This window comes from Plectropomus leopardus, chromosome 16 (genome assembly GCF_026936395.1).
Source record: "Plectropomus leopardus strain MGB_pleo_1.0 chromosome 16, ASM2693639v1, whole genome shotgun sequence".
NCBI classification, from domain to species: domain Eukaryota; kingdom Metazoa; phylum Chordata; class Actinopteri; order Perciformes; family Serranidae; genus Plectropomus; species Plectropomus leopardus.
The window spans coordinates 16759272-16777912 of record NC_142191.1 but is presented as its reverse complement, the minus strand read 5'-3'; the positions used below and the strand labels follow the sequence as shown (position 1 = coordinate 16777912).

The following is an 18641-nucleotide window of genomic DNA, read 5'->3' as shown; positions in this document are numbered from 1 at the left end:
GTATTAATGAAAGAGATAGTGTTCAGTGTTTCAGCTGAAATATGTATAGTTGTCTAATTTTGTACAGAATCAATGAATTCTCATAAAACAGCAAACCTGCCGAATATCTTGATTGTCTATTTCTACTGTATTCACATATGTTGAAGATGTTTTTCTTTCTTGTTTTTTTTTTTTACAAGATTAACTGCAAACATAATCCCTGTACAATGTATCGAACTCCTTGGTAATCAGTATTTTGAGGACTTTTTAGGACTACCACTTCCTGCAACAGTTTTCTCCTTTGCTCATAAAACTCTTCAGCTATATTAAGGTCCTATTCCTCCGTCCCTAACTTTGAGAGATGATTACAACTACAATTACAACATCTAAATCTATGCTTTTTAATTGCCATAGCAACTTATTAACTACTAATTATTTACACAGGCCACTAACTAGTTCTGGCACAAGTTCAGAATATACTGTATTTGTGTGTATATGTTTGTCGCTTTAGTTTTTAAGAGACAACAACAAGCAATGCAAAGTACCTTTGTTGGTTGTAGTTGTTTGAGGTTTGGTGTGACAGGGCCTTAAATCTTGCAGAGGTGTGAATGTGTGGTCTTTACATCTTTTGAGTAACCAGCCACCTATTAGACTATTTGCACGAAGATTTTGCGACTGTAGCCAGTTTTGTGTCATTCTCTGCTCTTGTTTGTATTCGTTTTTTTGTGTGTTGAACTATTTTGTTGGTGTTGGAATTAATTAAACCTTTACAGTCTATTTGTGTATTTTAGAGACTTCTTGTGGTGAAATGTAGTCATGCAGCATTAAAATAGTACTCATTTGGTTGATAATAACAACATAAACATGGAAGAATACAGTCTAGAAAACATGATTTTCACCAGAGTCACTAATAATTAGTGACTTCACTATCTAATTGTGTGAATCAGTTGGTCAGTTTTGCAGATCTGTATTTATTTTAAAAGTACCAATCAATTCTTGAATTGTGACTTTAAATAAATTGAGATTCATGTAAACTATATTGTAACACTAAATGATTTCCTGTATAATTATTTAACAGTTGCTCTCATTTATGTAAAGTTTGGATGTGAATATTAAAAAAAAAACATCTCAAAACAGGAAATTAGACATTGACAAATTGGATTGCATTAGAGTATTTTATTGATGTTTCTCACTGTTTGCAGTAAGGTGAGTTTCAGTAAAATGTTACATTTTCAATGTTTGTACACAATACAACAGATGTCTCTGTTGAATTTATTGTTATAAATATGGTTAAAGAGGAAATTGTCCATACTCTTCCAAGCATGTCTACTGAACAGATGGTAGTGTTTCATATGGACTTAAGCCTCAGCCTGTGAGGATTTCTCACTGCTGGAAGGGAAATGGGAGGTCAATCTCAAGCCTTCCATCACTGACTTTCATGTAGGCTTGAGCCTCCACTGAAGCTTGCTGCAGGAAACCATAAACCATGTTATTGAACTGGTCCACTACATAAATGAGCATGTCCATAATGTACTCAAAAGAATCGTTGAGCTGCTCCATTGTTAGGGCAGAGATCTTATCAACAACATTCTTTAAGACTGTGACAAAGTTTACATAGAGGCCATTGATGTAGACGAACACTGCATCTAAATAGTCAGACTTGACAGAGTCAACAAACTCCTGAGATTTCTCAACAAGAGCCTTCAGGGTCTCACCCATCTTCACTAGCATTGTGTCAAGACTCTCCATATTTTTCACAAAGTCCACCAGCTCATCAAAGATGTTCTTGAAAATAGTTTTGACCTGATCCAGGATCTGGCCTATAGTGATTGCATCACCAACTGGCATGCGCAATTTTACACTGCTCATATTTTCAACAAAGGAGTTGTAGTAGTCCTCCATGTTTTTAAAGAGGGCCTGGAGGGTCACATCTAGCATAGCAGCAATGCTGCTGGTCAGCTTTTTCAGGACCTCAGGGAGAGTGGTCATCTCATCAGACCCAGGCAGTTTGAACTGGGTTTCCCTCAAGACCTTCACAACAGCATCCAGAATTACCTGGACAGTCTGCTGGTACTGGACAATGACATTCCTGAAAAAGATTGACAGTTGGCTCAGTTGAGTGTCATAGTTGATTGCAGCGTCATAGGCCTCCCTGATGCGGTTAACAACAGAGTTCTTCAACTCCTCCATTTTCCCTGTGATATGGTACTTGTCAGCAAACATTTTGAATGTAGACATGAAGGAAGGGAGTCTCGTCTTGAGTTCAGAGAGCAGTACTTTGGGTGCCTCCATGTTGTAGGCCATCTGCAGCTTCATCTTGTCATCATCCTTGGGAGATGATCTGATGACCAAGAGGTCAACATCAATCTCTGGGGCAGACTGTTGAGTAGGAGAAAATAAAATATTGTTTTTGCTGCATTTTGATTTTGGTATTTAGTTTACTATTGTACCAAAAAGGTAATGCCAGTGATACTCACAGGATAACGACCATAGAATCTCGCTGTCATCTGAGATGGGACTTTGCCACTGAACTGAAAGCCCAGGAAGCCAGTGGATGGGGTAGATACTGAGGCACTGATACCATCCATGCGAGCAGCATAACGAAGGTTCATATCAGTGAAAGTTGGACTGGTGATGTCCACATTCAGAGTGTGGCGAGAGACACTAAAAGAGAAAAAGAAATCAATAAAAATCTACATCACAATTCATGACCTGATATTAACGATGAAGGAAACTGATTTATACACATTGATATACATGGTCAAGATTGTACCTGAAATATTGGAAAAATAGTAGATTTAACATTTACCTGTCATCGGCCTGGGGCTCCATCCTAAAATGAGAAGAATAATAAAGAATAAGAATTAATAATTCATAATTTAAAATTAATTAGGTAGGTTGTAAAACAAACTCAGAATTTTACCTCAGGGCTTGGGTGATGACATGATTGACATCCATGATCATGTCAGCATGTGTCAGGACAGCTTTGTTGACGATGTTCAGAGCCTCATTCTCAAAGTTCACAGTAGTAGAAGCTATTGAAGCAAATATATTTTGTGAGATTTAGTGCCGAACTATGCATTCAACATAAAACAAATAAATAAGTTTAGGAAATTTTATCAACTCACCGTCCAGGTCATATTCCAAGAAGACAATGACAGAGGTGCCAGAGGACTTGAAGGTGACTTTGAAGACAGGAAGATTGCCCTCTAGGTCAGCTGACATGTCTGTGGTGTACAATGGGCTGACTAACTTGCCATTGTAAGAGATCTTCTGTTTGGCAGCTGTCACATCAGCAACAGCTTTCTCAAAGATGGTGAAGTCACCCAGGCTGCTTGTCTGAGACATATCAATTTCAATGTCAGCAGTCAAGGAAGAGGTTGGTGCAAGATCCATGGTGGCCTGGATAACATGCGTCCCCTTGGTGTTGAAATCAAACAAGTTTGCTTCATTGTTTTCAGTATACTTCAGCACTACATACACGCGGCTCAGGGAAGCTTCAACAGCAAGATTCTCATTTACATCCATGCCAATGACTTTGGTGGTGCCTCGGTTAAGCTTGGCATCAGCAGTGACCTTGGAGGTGGAGCGGAGGCCATCATTATTCAGGTACAGATTAACTTCATTATCCAGGGTTCCCAGAAGTATATAGTCTTCAAGCACTGTGCCATCCATGTTGGCCTTAGTAAGAGACTCCATGGAAACATCCTCAAAGGTTCCCTCCATCTTCAGACGGTGTTCTGCGTCAGCCTTCCCAACAGCCTTGATCACAGGGATGTTGAAATCAGCCTTCATCCTCAAGGTGGACTCAGCATTTGGTTTGGTTTTGGTGTCTGCAACCAAATTTTGGTTTGCCTCCAGGTTGAGTATGGGCAGGGCAATCTTTGCAACCGTAGCCACAGAGATAGCAGTTTCAAAAGTCTCAGTGCTCATGCTGATGGTGCTGTCATGAGTGCCTTCAATGTGCTGATTTTCAAGGGACAGGGAATTAGCCAACTTGATTCCTCTCTTGGTGGTCAGACTGGTGGTTCCATCAAGTTTTGCTTTTAGACCCTCAAACACAGAGGCTGTGGTAGCTCCCAGACGGAACACAAGATCATCCTCAGCATACAAACCAGCATTGACATTCAGATTAATGATGGCAGACTTGACAGACAGCTCTGTGATCAGGTTACCCACGGAGGGAATCTGGATCAGACCCATCATACCAACAAGGTGAGCAGCCTGGCTTTTCTTGTAAACAATCTTGGCATCCATATCCACGGACTGATCAGTAGTAGTTATAATATTCTTCAATCCTGTCTGCTCATACAAGTTCAGATCACTGATAGCTGGAGATTTGAAATCAACAAAAGGCAGGTCAATCTCAGGAATGCTGATGGGGGATGTCAGGAAGTCAAGATTGGCCTCTCCATCCATGGCAACAAAGATGCCGGCCTCATTTTCATTATTGTCAACAGTAAGGTTGTAGAAGATTTTGTACTGATTAAGACGAGCCAGAGTGACTGTGTTCATCTGTTGGCTGTTAGGTTTGAAGACAGCTGTGTAATCATTCTGCAGATCTATCTTAGCAGTCAGACTTTCAAAAATGTTGATCTTAGCATTTCCTTTGTTTTGGAATTCGAAGACGAACTCAAAAGGACGGACTACAATGTTGATTCCATTGGACAGGATTGCAGTGACTGCACCATACAGCTCAGTGTCATGGCTTGCTTTCAGCTCAGCTTTCATATCATAAAGGTTGGCATGTCCAGATGCCTGAACAAGACTGTTCTTAATGACAGCTCCATCTGCCTCACTGCGGATATTAAACTTGAAATAAGTAAGGAGCCCTGATTCAGCAGTAATTTGCTGTTTCATCTTTAAGATGGGAGAGTCTGTGTCACCAGAGAATGTCAGTGTGGCAATGCGGGGAGTGAGTGACAGCTGCAAGTTGCTCTTATGGGTGCTTACTTGAGCATTTACGTTGCCAGTGCCTGTATTGTCAACTGTTAGGGTGAGGGTGTAGCCATCTTGGCGAGCAATTACTTTCTGGGTTACAGATGCCTGGCTCTTGACATCAAAAATTGGGAAGTCAGATACATGATTGTATGTTGTATCAAGAGAGGCAGACATTCCTTCCTCCATTGCAATAAAGCCTGTGTTCATGAAGTCAGCAGTGTAAGGTGCAGTGGTGACTTTAACTGTAGTTTTGGCTTGGGCCTGGCCTGAGAGTCCATAAAGAGTTACAGATGCCTGATGTTCAACTCCAAAATTAAGATGGTTCAATTTAAGAGTTTCTGCGAAGACAATGCGGCTCATTTTTGGGATTGCAATACGAGAAGTCACGTCAAGTTTATAATTAAGAATCTCAAACCTTGGAGATGTGCCCTGGGAAGTAAGGAATCCAGTGAATTGAGGTGTCATTTCACTCTCAGTGGAGTTCTGGAACTCAGCAGAAGTCTTGACGATGTAGATGGGAGTTTGGAATTTGATCTCACCATAGAGTTTACCAAAGCATGGGACCATGATTTGATCTGGAATGGTTGGCAGTGAGAACTCAGGAAGCTGAAGGGACTTGACAAGCTTTTCTACAGGCACTTGTGGGATGGCAGGGAATGAGATCTCAGGAAGGGAGATTTCTGGGAGGGTTATCTCAGGCATGGAAGGCATGTAGTTCATGGTCAGCTCTCCAAAGAAAGCATCCACATCAGGCATGGTAATCTCAAAGTTAACAATGAAATCAAGAAGATCAATGATTCTCTGCTTGATGTCATCAAATGAAATTGATTTGGCTGTTACAGTGAAGGTTCCCAGGATGGTAATGTCAGGGATGTCGAGTTGTGTTGGAATTTCAAACTGTTCAAGCTTATCCATACTGAATTTCATTGAAGGCACAACAAGATTAGTGAATGGAACAGTGAAGGATGGCATGTCCAACTCAGCCTTCTTAAGTTCAGTAATGAGCCCTTCAATGATCTGCTGAATCTCGCTGACAATTTTTGGTGCAGGAATCATCTCAACCAAATTGGTGAATGCATTGCTGATCTTGGAGATGACCATTTTGTAGCATTTGCTCACAAAGTTCAGATAAGAAGTAATCTCAGCCTGGATATCCAGATTTGTAATTTCCTGTTTTATATACTCAGCAAATCTCTTAAGGCTGTCAAGCACAACCCCATCAAAGATATCCTTTACAGATTTCATCATGTCTGCAACTTTGATGTCTCTCAGACTTTCCATAAAGCTGCTAACAGAGGACAAGAGAAGGTTAACAAAACCTCTTGTTGCTTCAAGTTTCTGGGGGATTTCAAGAGTCCTGATCAGCTCATTTGCCATAGTTGTGTACTCCGCAATAATTGGATTGACAGTATCCACAAAGTCATTATAACTCAATGGCTTCACCTTTTCCACAAGAATTTCAATATACATATTCAAGTCTTTAATCATATCCTTAACCTCAGTTGCTTTCAAATAGTCAATAACACTTTGGAAGACTTGCACGAATTTGGTAGGGATGTCTGCATCCTTCACCATCTTGGCCACAGCCCTGATAGTGTCCTCTATTTTAAACTGCTTGATGAGATCGACAGCCTTCTCCAAGACAGCCTGAACCTTTTTATCAGCCTCAAACTTAACAATCAGCTCTCTTAGTTTGGCATAGAATGTGTTGATCTTACCTAAAATGTCAAAGTCCTGAATTGTTTGCTGAATAAAATCTGTCATATCGCTGAAAATCTCTGTTGGAATCTGATTCACTAGCATATCAATGGGAGCTTTAAAGTTGATGGATGAAAGGATCTCCTTCAGGTAAGATACCATTTTCTGCATGTCAAAGTTTTCAATAAATCTTCTGACCTCAACCATGATTTTCTGCAGTGACTCCATGATGTCATACTTAGAATCAATATCACGCAAGAATGCGATACTGCTGCCTTCCAGTTTTTCCAGGTCAATCTGCTGGATCATGTCTTTCATGGTATCAATCACATACACAATCATAGCCTTGATATCATACTCTTCGTTAATGGCATTCAGCAGTTCCTGGATGTTCTGAATAAGGGTTTCAGGGAGGTTGCCACTAACAATAATCTCCTTCATTGTAACAGCAAAGTTTTGGATGTAAAAAGAGACATCAGCCAGCAGTTTCTCAACGATAGCCTTCAGGTTTCTCAAAGAGGCTTCCACATCCTCCATGGAGATGAAATATTCTTCAGCAAAATCACTGAAATACTGCTTCAGCTGAACAGCCTTCTCCTCAATATTCATTTGAGAAAGAAATTCACTTACAAGCAGGGGAAGACGCTCAAGTTTAGCCCTAACCTCCTCATTGTTAATGTACCCTTGCAGTGCCTCTGCAACACGCACAACAACACCCTTGATGCTCTCCAAGAGGGCAGGCAGATTTTCAAAGAGCGGTAACTGAATTATTTGAGAATCTGTGTTCTTGTCATACTTGAGGAAAGAAGAGATGGTGAATTCTTGGCTTTCCATGGAGTCTACATTAAGCATGTTTGTGAGGATGGTACCAGAAACCTCAATTCCAGCTCTCTCAGCAGTGTTGTAAACACTCATGTCCTGGTTGAAGGCATGCTCATTCATTTTAGACTTCATTCTTAAACTGGTCTTCTGCTCTTGCAGTGACAGAACAGTATCCATCTTGTTATCAAAAGTGGTCTCAAAGGCAAAACCATTATCTAGCTGCTGGTTTACTGATGCTCTGTATTCATGTGAGCTAGCAAAAGCCAGGGGTTGGGCTCTCAGGAGGAACTTGCCATAGAGCTGGGCACTGTGCTTTCCATACATGGTCATGTCTCCATCAGCATTGAAAATGGCATCAAGGTTGAAATCAAAAGGTACAATGCTGCAGCGAATGGTGTGGTCAAAGCGCATTGGCTGTGAGTTGAAGCGCGCATCATTGGTGATCCTGGCAGCAAGACCAATAACTTCAAGCTCGGTGTTGTGGCTCATGTGAGTTCCAAAGAGTTTTCCTGTTGTGCTGCACTTTGCATTTGCTGTCATGTCAGCATAATTGACCTGATAGGTGTGCTTGATCTCTTCCTCACCATAAATGGCTTTCAGGCTTCCAGTCAGGTCCATCTTGTAAAGCTCTGCCTGCAGCTGAGCCTCATTAATGAAGTTAGCCGCCAGAAGTTTCAGGTTGTTATTGACATTTGCAGTGGCAGTGTAGGGTTTTACATCAAGGGTGATATCATGGTCGTAAGAGGCATACTTACTGGCAGTGGCTTCAGCCTTTGACTTGAAGTCAAGACCAGAGAGAGTAATGGTCAGAGTGTTGGTATTATCAATCTTGATGTCACGCACTGCAGCCTTGTTGGTAATGGATAGAGTAGCCTGTGAAGCATCAAGCCCAGCACTGAAAGTGTTTTCCAGGGACAGGGGGCTCTGGAGGGTGGTTGTACCACTTGTGGTCAAACCGTCCTTGTTCATTTTCAGAGTAGCCTTGTGAGTGGCCTCATTCTCAAGGAGCTTAATCGTGGCATCGCTGTTTACAGCCAGACCATTGACATCAAGAGAGGCACTCAGCAGAGAGTAAACACGGTTTTCAGAGTGGTCTGCATTTGTTTCTATTCTCATGACAACTTCACCAGCACCAGCAGAGGCTTCAGCCAGGTTGCGGATCTTCATGCCAAGAGCGAGGGCATTGGCATCACATTTCAGAGACAGCTTGCTGTCTTTGAAGGAAAGCTCAGCAACATGGGATAAGGTGTTTTCAAAGGCATTGGTGTTTGACACAACTGAGAATTCTCCATTGGCCAGAGTTGCTGCAATTGTGTTCTCGGCTTTTACAATGGTTGAGTCAACCTTGACAATAGAATCAATCTTTGCTTCTCTCCTGGGTGAGAAGATGGAAACCGACTGGGTTGAAATGGTCTTGCCATACACGGGTCCAGCCCTGACCATTCCCTCGAAGTTGCTGTCAGCAGAGATTTCCTCAGTGTTGATTCCAGTCATGCCAGTGTGCTCTAGTGCAATATTGAGACCAAATGGGCTAGTGGCTTCAATCTTGCTGCTGGATTTCAAATTAATTTTGTCTGTGATGGTTGCATCCTCAACAATACTAATACTGGCGTCGAGGAATTTATGAGTCAAAGAGCTTTTCAGCTGGGCCTTGATGGAGTCAGTGGTGGCCACCATTCCAGAGCCTAAATTAAACACAAAAGAAGTAAAGATGAATCATAACAGAAAATTAGAAAGTGTGATTACTTTTTGTGAAAACTTTTACATTCATTTGTTGGTATACCTTATAGAAATACAGTATCTACAGTCCAGTAGTTAAGTGTGGTTTTAGCATAAAATACTGTACCATTGTAACTACAATCAAGTCAAATTGTTTTACATCAGTGGCAGTTGGTAACCGTAACAGAAAACTGCATCACGAGAAGTGAAAGACAATGTCAACTGTAAATAAAGGATATAACATAACATCCTTATATCATCATTGATATTTCATATGTAATACCTTCAATCTTTATTGAGAGGATGTCGAGTGGGGAGGTTCCTTTCACATCAAACTTAGCTGAGTAGCTTGGTGTCTCCACAACATCTTTGCCGGCGGCCATTGATGCCTCCATGTCATAAAGGTTACTCTTCATCTGAGTTGAAACTTCAGCTTTGCCAAAAAGAGGAATGGACAGTGTAAGGCTCTCAAGGAAAACAAGCTCAGGGATGGGAATTTCCATGGAGGCAATCTCCAGTCCGAAGTGGGGAAGAGACAAGCTGGGTGTGGTTAAAGCTGGTGGGAAGTTAAGCTCCTCCGTTGACTTTCCTCCAAGAGGAAGAGGGACAGCAATAGTGAAGCGCTCATCATTGAAGTGGTAGACAGCCTTTGCCTCACTGTTATAAAAACAAAAGTAAAATCCATAAATATTTTAGAGAAATGTAATAATTTAAACATTTAGCTCAGAGTTTTTTGTACTTACGTATTCAGGAACAGTATTTCTGGCAGGGAAATCTCAGGCATATCAGGCACTCTGAAGTTCTGAATGTAAGGGATATCCATGCCATACTTGTCCATGTAGTTGTTTGCTGCCTAAGAAAACACCAAGCAGGGTTTTTTCCATGCTCCACAATGTTTTGCCAAAGAAAATGTGAAGAATTGTTTAATCCAAGATTCATACCTCTCCAAACTTCTTGAAGATGTGACGCATTTTCATGTCGGTTTCTCCCACCTGCATGTCAAGAAGCTGGTTGCCATACATATCAATCATATCAGCCTGTGGCCAGCTGGATGTGTCAGTGTTAACATCAGACTTGAACTCAACCTCAATCTTGCTGACATCTGCAATGATAGAGAACAATCAATTGAATCCTAAAACATGAGGAAATCTTTCTTTAAAACCCAAATGAGATTTAATCCAAGAGTCCAATTGTTCTAAACAAAATAAAACTTGGCATTTTCTTTCTGAAATTGTACCATATTTGGGGTCCTAAATTTTATCCACAAAACTAAAGTTTACATGCACCTGTCTAATAAGTCAGCAACTATTAAATGAAATGTCATGTAATATTTTTTAGATAGAGTAACTAGAAATCCCATTACCATATTTCATTGTGATTTTCTGCTCAGAGGTGACAGTCATGGCCTTGATTTCACTCTTAAGCTCCAATTCCAAGTCTTCATCACGTTTCATGTTAGCTGTGACGGTGGCATCAGCATTGATTGAGGGGACAAGGAGTTGGACTTGCAGCATCCCTTCCTTCATGGCTTTCAGACTGAAAAATGTACCAAGAAGTTAGCATGCTCTCATTGATGAGGGTGAAATGAATGTTTTATTATGAGGACTTTTGGTAGATTTCTTACTTGGCACGGCCAACCAGAGAGAGCTGAGGGACGTTCTTGTTTATCAAGTCAAGAGAGATGGAGTGAGTTCCTTTGCCCTTGGTATTTCCATCAACAACACCCAGTCTGAGTCCAGCCTCCACATCGTAGTCAGGGATCTCAATGTCAGCTGTGATGACATTCCTCCTTCTGTTATATTTCATGATTGCTCTGGCTTCAGTGGGTGCTGCACCTGTTGTTGACCAACCAATAGGTTCTTATTGTTAAATCCACAAAAACAGAACATTTCCAAATTGAACTAGTGAAAAGTCAAAAAGGTTTTTTCCAATATTGTACATTACCTTCAGCCCTCAGAACAAACTTGACAGTGTCAACTTTCTGCCGGCCCTCTTCTCCCTCCTTGAGGAGCTCGTAGGCAAGAGTGGCTGTGTATTCAGTGACTTCACCAGTGGGGTGGAGCTCCACAGCAAATCTGTGTAGATATTTCAGTTAATTAGCCAATATTGCAAAATAATTTTTTTTTAAATGACAATCATATGTTGGTAGAAAATTTCACTCACTTGCTGTCTCCGGTGAAGGGGAAGTAGGGAGCGGTCTCCTGAGAGTAAGCATCAATGTACTGCAGAGCAGTGCAGTATTTCATTCCAGCGAAGAAGGGAGTGCACTCGCTGACATCAACCTTGTCCATCACCATAGGGGGGATGGTCTTCACCTCAGATCCAGTCACTGCCACCAGGGTGTTTCTAAATTTCAAATGTAGAAAAGTTAAAATGCAATTTTGGCTGTTTTAATCTAAATGTAGAAAAGTTGACATTGTTGCAAAGTTATAAGATCCTCAAAAGTATTTGTATGAGGTAAGGATTATAGAAAGAAAAAAATGTAGCACTACAAACAAGGCTCTCTTCAACCTTGTTAGATAACATTGTTTTGTTTTTACTTCGGCTTACGTCATTTTGATGAGCTTGATAGGATTAACTGGAGCAGGGATGGTCAGCTTGACATTGTCACGATCCATGGAGATCTTGGCACTGAGACCACTTTCATGGAATAAGGTGGTGTGCATCTCCAATCCAGAGTTGACATATTCAGGGATGTGGGAGCCAATCTGAGTTACAAACTCAATGCCAGCTGAAGGCATGACGGTCACTTCACTCTGCATGGACAAAAAGGTGAAATTTGGAGTTGTGTTGATGGCTTTATTATTTAAAGTTATTGGTGTCACTTAATCACATTTTTTAAAAATTACCATATCACGGGCAATCTGAAGTCCACCCTTGATGCCAGGAGTGAAGGTACCAGACAGTGCAATCCTCAGAGGCACACCAGTGACAGTGGGCAGGAAGAATTCATTGTCCATGAAGATGTAGTGGGCAAAGATGGTGTTATCAGCCTTGGTCATCAGTGCCTTCATGATCTTTGACAAAAAAGATACATAGGACATTTAAATCATAATCATAATTTCTAAGTTACAGCAATTTTTTTTTATGTCAGTGATGCTTTTTAAAGAAACAACTTCCTTACATCAGTTGGGAACATCTTGAACATGCTGTCAATCATCATGGCAGCAGAGTATGCCATCTCCTCCATTTCGTTGGTCCTCAAATATCCCAGCTCATTTCCCAAAAGCCTCAGATAAACCATTGCCTCTGGGGACTCTGCTGTCTTCATTTCCCTGACCAGTTTGTTGAGGTTGCGTCCGATCTCCCTCATCAAGTTCTGGGAAGCCTGGACATAGAAGTGCATGCTCTAATACAATTTTTTTCCCTTCTGGAAAAGTGATCATCATTATTACAGTTGTTTTAATCATGTGTACAAAACAGATCGGTTTGAATACCTGTCTCTTCATCCTGTTGTTCTTCAGAGCAGGGAGGATGTTCTGCAGGATCTCATTGACTTTGAGTGGCATGTTGTCGGAGACAAAGTACATTGTCTTCAGGGCAGTGTCAGGGAAGAAGCCATTCTTTCCAAACAAGGCTTCAATGGTTGGCTCAAATCCTTTTCCTTCCATACCAATCTGTGAAGGTGACACATTTTAACTGTCACAACTTAGCTTATGAAAAACTTGTCTTAACGTTCAAATCTTGTCAAAACAGTTAAAAATGTTTACCTCCATCATGTCGATGTCATAGCCAAATGCCCTCAGAGTCATGTCAAGCATGGCCTCTTTGGGCAGGTAGCTGGTTCCCTCAAAGATCATGTTGCCCTCCACAGATCCAAGCCTGTAGTTGCGAGAGAACTTGGTGGGGTCCATGGTGGGTCCGATCTCATTACCCTGCAGGGCATCACGAATCTTCTGTCTCAGTCTATCAAAAAAACAAATATTGTAGTTTAAAATCAGATTGTATTCAAACTGGGACACCAACTCACTATGTAGTGAAACAACAAATTTAAGAAACAAAAATTAAAAGCTGTGACTGCTTTTTTCACTCACTCTTGGGTCTCTGGCTCAGTTGAGGACAAGATGTTGGTAATGTGGGAGATCACAAAGCTCTTGACTTGTTTGTCCTGCTCATTGGGCAAGGCATTAGCCAGCTGGGCCAATTCAGTGGGTTTGGGGTCCTTCATAAGAACCAGATAGGCAGCAATGCGCTTTTGCATGGGGCTGGCGCTGTCCAAAAGCACTTGCATGAGAACCTCTCTGCCCTGTGACCATTAAATAATGATAAAATGAGTAACCAGTAGAGGTGATTCCTTCAATGATGTGTCAAAGCTTTGAAATAGTTTGACTTGCCTCCTCGGGGACGGGAGTCAGCCTGAACACTTGGATGGCAGCCTGCTGCACAGCTGGGGAAGCTGCAGGTTGGTTCACACACTGGATCACAGCAGATCTGAGTGCAGGACCAGCAGATACCAGAGCTGGAGCCATGTTGCCAATAACCTAGAATCAAAGGGTGCTTTAATATTGTGCTCATTGCATTTTGCTTTCATTTAAATGTTGATCTGTAGGGAAGGCTACCCACTCTCAGTGTCATGAAAGTGTTTTCCTTGTCACCAGAACAGTCACCCAACTGGGCAGCCATGAACTCAGCAACAGAGAAAATCTCAGGGATCAGTTTTTCCTGAGTTTTGTAAAACCTGTTGAAGAAAAAAACACATTACGAATTTAAAGCCCATGTCTCATTTTACAGAAATAGGGAAAATATCTGCTGAAATATTATTCAGATATTCAACGTTAACTTTGCTCACCTCTTGACAACATTGCTCAGGGCATACATGATGGGCTTGCTGGGCTTGTATTTGGCCATCTCAAGCATGTCATTGATCAAGAGGGCAGAGGGATTTGACACGAGTCCCAAAGCAAAAACACTGGCATCAACCTCGAGCGAGGAGCTGTCGAAAGTCCTGAGGATCTGCATGATTGCACTGCTGCACTCAGGGGTTCCACACTGGACCAGAACCTGGTAGGTCAGGACACGGGACACTGCAAGAGCCTCTGGAATGGCGGGACTCAGGGTCTCAGTCTTCATTCCACGGACCATGGTGACAAGCTTGTGGAAGAGGTTGGCCCTCCTCTCACCCTCGGTCTCGGGCAGAGTGGCCAGTTCTCTCAGGAGGTTCAGAGCTGCATCTTTATCCTGGACAGCGCTCCTGTCCTCAACAATGTCCATGTGAAGACCCTTGACAATATCACCTATAGCAATAGCAACATGGTATTAATGACAAAATCTTACCATTAGTTAACATGTTTGAACAGTCAACTCTCAATGAGATGGAAATGAAACAAAAAGCTTACTGTGGTCGAAGACTCTATCATTGTGAGGAGAGACCTGAACCAGGGTCAGTTCTTGCTTTCCAACGTTGGTAACTCCATTTTCTTTTCTGTTGGAAGAAAACACTTGCTTACAAATACTGTCAGTCATTTGCACAAGACTTAAGTCTGTGCACCTACATAATGGAGCACAATAAAGAGTACAGTGTAAGGCTGGACCTACTTGTGAGAGAAGGGAATGAGGATGTGGTTCTCAGTGCAGGATCCAGAGGTCATATGTTTGTTGACATTGTCAAACTTGTAGTTGCAGGTCTGGGAGCTTCTGATCAGCTGGGCAAGAGGGTAGTGCTGAAAATAGACAATCATATCAATGAAAAGAATCAATCAAAATGAAAGAGTGGATTAGTTTGCATTGCACTTCCCAGAAACATCATCTTGTCAATGAAATATACAGGTACTTTTTGACACAGCGGAGTCTTACTACTGAAATTTTAGTCGTTAATGTTTAAGTTTCTTACTTCTTACTTTTTTTCTCTTTATCTTTTTAACATTGATCCTATGACAGCTCAGCTTAACTTATATATATATATATATATATATATATATATTTATATATATATTTTCTTTTCTTTCCTAATTTACAAAATTAGTTTTGCTGCGCTCACAAACACAACATTCCCTGTTGTGCACCAGGGGGAATCTTGATCCAAGATTAAATATATATGACAATAAATGTGGCTCATGTATATGTACTTTTTTTTTTACCTTCAACTATCAAACTCAAAGTTTTGTTTTCAAAAGTTCATGTTGCCACTATGGACAATTGGATATCTTACCATGCCAGGTAAAATTGCCATTGGGCTGGTGTGATCTCTTATTGGTCTAAATTCATCACATCTAGACAGGTCCCTGTTGAGGGTGATGTCAGTCGCAATGTCCTCTCTGGCGTTGACAGTGGAATAGGTCTTGCACTTGCCATGGATAGTGGGCTGTAATAGATTATTGGAGGAAAAAGTATATATTTAGACTGTATTACAAGCAGTCTTTTAAACTGGAAAAATCAGTTTAACTTCAGATTATATCAGATTAACTTTGAAGATGGTATTAAAATATGCAGAGTTTTAAACATTTTCATGGTTAATGAATGTACCATGTATTTGTTCTTGTCTTCTTCCAGCAGAGGCACAGCGAGGGCAGAGATGATACCCCTCTTGATGTTCAGAGTGGTTGTTGTCTCACCATCTTCAGGGTACAGTTTCACATCGTAAACACCCTCAACCACAACCTTCAGAGGATACCTAAAAGAGAGGGTAAAATGCTTGAATTAAATTACCAGGGCAAAAGATAGGGTAAAAGTTTCAGAAGAAAGTAATTTTGACTTCATAGATTTTTAATAAAGTGACATACTTCTCCATTTCAGCAGCAAAGGCATCAGAGTTTGGTGAAGGACCAAACACAGGGTTGCCATCTGCATCCATGTCGACCACCTCACTCAGGCTACAGCCAGTGGTGCGGACGATGAAACTACAAGTCTGAGGTACTTCAATTTCAACCTGTGAGAGAAAGTAGATGTTTTTTTTATCTTACTTTCTGAGAGGGAGAAAAATCATATGAGTAAAGATGATTGTGCTTTCTCATACCGTGCAAGCGCCTTTGGGTCCGTTTTTGAGCTGTGAGGCTCCGTTGATGGCATTCAAAGATTCGGCTTCATATCGGTATTCATACTTGTGTAGGGTCTTGTACCTTTGGGCCACTAGGGAAGAAAAACAATGTTCAGGTGGGGTTTTGTATGTAAAAGCTATCTATTTACTTTCATACAGTCATTTTTAATGTGGAGACTGGATAAAAATAAACTTCTTAAAATAATCGCATTAACAAAAACATTAACGCAGCAAGTATTCTGGTGTAACTTACGCAAACAGGTTGGCTGATCGTCATCTTGGGCAACTGTTTAAAAAAAGTAAGAAAACATCAGATATTATTAGTAATTCTAATGCAAGTGACTACAACTACTAAACAACACTTGCACTAATCCACAGGTCCTTGATCATAATTATTATCAGGTTTCCTATGCAGTATGAGAAAGTATGGAATTAGATTTTAGTCATTTCCAGGTCTGCATAAGTATGAACAAAAAAGAAAAGAGAGTATGAAAAAAGATGACTGTTTCCCCTATGCTGTTTTCTAAAATCTAGAATGCAGAATTTCTGACAATAATTTGATCAGAAAAGCAGGATGTTTTTCATGGCTATTGGAGCAGGCAGCCACCACTGCCAAAATGTCCAAAGCAGTGTGAGAGTTTTGGCCAGCGCAAGCTTGAGGTCATCAAAAGCAAGGCAAGAAGTAAAAAAATTTTTTAAAAAAATCTTATTTTTAAAGTTTAACATTACATCCTTTCAAAAAAAGTAAAAAACAAAGCAATTTAGGGTGAAATAATTTGTAGCAAAACAGTGGGCATTATAAACCAAACTAAACAAAAAAACCCCAAACTATTACAGTGTTTAGCCATGTACGCTAAAAGAAATGTTCAAATAAGTACTTACAAGCCAAGGCAGATGTGCTGAGGAGCAGCAAAAGGCAGAGCTTTGAGTCCCCCATGATGGGCTCGTTGAAGCTCTCTCCTTGGTATTGGCGAGTACTCAGACGAGACTGATTTCTCAGTGTCAGCTCGGCACTTTTATACCCTCAGCTGGGCTCTTTCAGGAGACTGGGAGGCACAGACAGTGCTTTAAATGCTCAAAGTCCACCCCACCCTCCTGTGTGGAGGGACAAAGGCAAAAGGTTTAAACAGATACTCATTGCTCAGAGCACACATGCTTACAAAACTGATCGCATCTGTTAAATCTTCAATATGTCCTCTTATAACTGCATTAAAAGTGTTTTTGGTAGATATCAAAATGCATGCAGGACTTTTGATGAAATATTTTGGTAGACTAAAGCACATTTAATGGTTAGTCTTATCAGATACTTATGGTTTTATATGACTTCATTAGGTCTGATATAATTGAAAAATTGATGAAGAGCAGCTGCATAGTCACAATGATTTTACTAATTTTAGCCATGTCTAGGTCAGGCTTTTTGTGTTGCCCATTTAACGATAAAAGCTTAAATAAGGTATTTACTTGCATAAGACTTTATAATAATAATAATAATTATATTTGCTGTGATTAACCTTAATTCATTGTGTCTATTCATATGACTTTAAGTCTAAAGGAGTGAGCCTTGTATTTAAAAATCTGGTTGAAATATTTCAGTTTACTGTATTCACAGCTGGAATTGATGAGATTGTTATATGGACCAAATTTAGATCCTGTGGTTTCAAAGGTCTGTAATCACACAGAAGTTGATATTCTTAAACCTCTGCTATAAAATTCAAAGTCAATCAATGAAGTTAACAAGCTCACAGCTGCAGTGTGAATTAGGTTACTGATAAACACTCATTACTTTACACTGAGTGATCAAGGCGTGCTCCAAACACAAAGTCCCTCTAGATGTTAAAAAAAAAAGTTGATAAACTTATCAGCTGCTTTATCGTTGATGATATTGACAAAAAAACAACAACAACCAAATACCTTAAGGCTGCATTTTCTCTGTGATGTAAATGTTGAATCAGTCCTTTAAAGTTGGTGTTGTCATTTTATTTTCTGGTTCATTTAACAAAAACAGCGCATGTTAATTAGAGGTACTGTTAATGCAGCAGTTAACTAGGTGAAAACTTTGTTCTTTTCACCTACAGTGGCTAGTTTTCCATTATTTAATTTTATTGTTATGTACATGTAACACAATACCTCATACATTAGGACTATTATCTGTGTTTTAACTGGGAATGTAGCTAATCTTTACAGTTAAAGTACTTGCAGTTATAGTACTTACAGTGTAGTACCTTGTAAGAGTTTGATGTTGTTGTTCTGCTTCCACTGCCACAAGCCAAAATGAAAATGTGGAAAACATTTGCCAAACTTCAATATGGGCTGATGATGAACTTTGATCTACAAAGATTCAAAGGCTCAGGCAGAGTTTGATTTTCTGTTTAAATGGACTGTGGTCTTGATGTTGGCAGGCACAGCATATGCAGTAAATAAACAAGCAGCAGTAACCTTGGATTAACCAAAGTTTTTAAAAGGATTTTTCATTACAATGCAAAGTTTGAGACAACACGTCAGGTTTTTT

General features: G+C 40.4%; 1 protein-coding gene across 4 annotated transcripts; it reads right to left on the bottom strand.

Moving 5' to 3' along the window:
- Positions 1-1140: 1140 nt before the first annotated feature.
- apobb.1 (apolipoprotein Bb, tandem duplicate 1) lies at positions 1141-18411 on the bottom strand. 4 transcript variants are annotated; one of them, XM_088089101.1, is made up of 30 exons: positions 18345-18411; positions 17015-17227; positions 16386-16418; positions 16112-16224; positions 15879-16024; positions 15622-15769; positions 15308-15460; positions 14695-14819; positions 14496-14581; positions 13949-14393; positions 13723-13837; positions 13494-13640; positions 13194-13405; positions 12870-13065; positions 12597-12776; positions 12284-12487; positions 12009-12176; positions 11710-11915; positions 11323-11505; positions 11104-11234; positions 10784-10994; positions 10523-10695; positions 10101-10261; positions 9903-10012; positions 9443-9816; positions 3108-9125; positions 2903-3014; positions 2789-2812; positions 2457-2643; positions 1141-2358 (listed from the first exon to the last, which is right to left on the bottom strand). In XM_088089101.1, exons 2-30 carry the CDS (start codon positions 17067-17069, stop codon positions 1363-1365), a joined length of 11412 nt encoding a protein of 3803 aa, XP_087945227.1. In that variant the 5' UTR covers positions 17070-17227; positions 18345-18411; the 3' UTR covers positions 1141-1362. The 4 variants fall into 4 exon arrangements, with proteins under 4 accessions (XP_087945227.1, XP_087945228.1, XP_087945229.1 ...); XM_088089102.1 differs by having other exon boundaries at positions 18355-18400; XM_088089103.1 differs by having other exon boundaries at positions 17015-17178; positions 18345-18379.
- Positions 18412-18641: the final 230 nt, after the last annotated feature.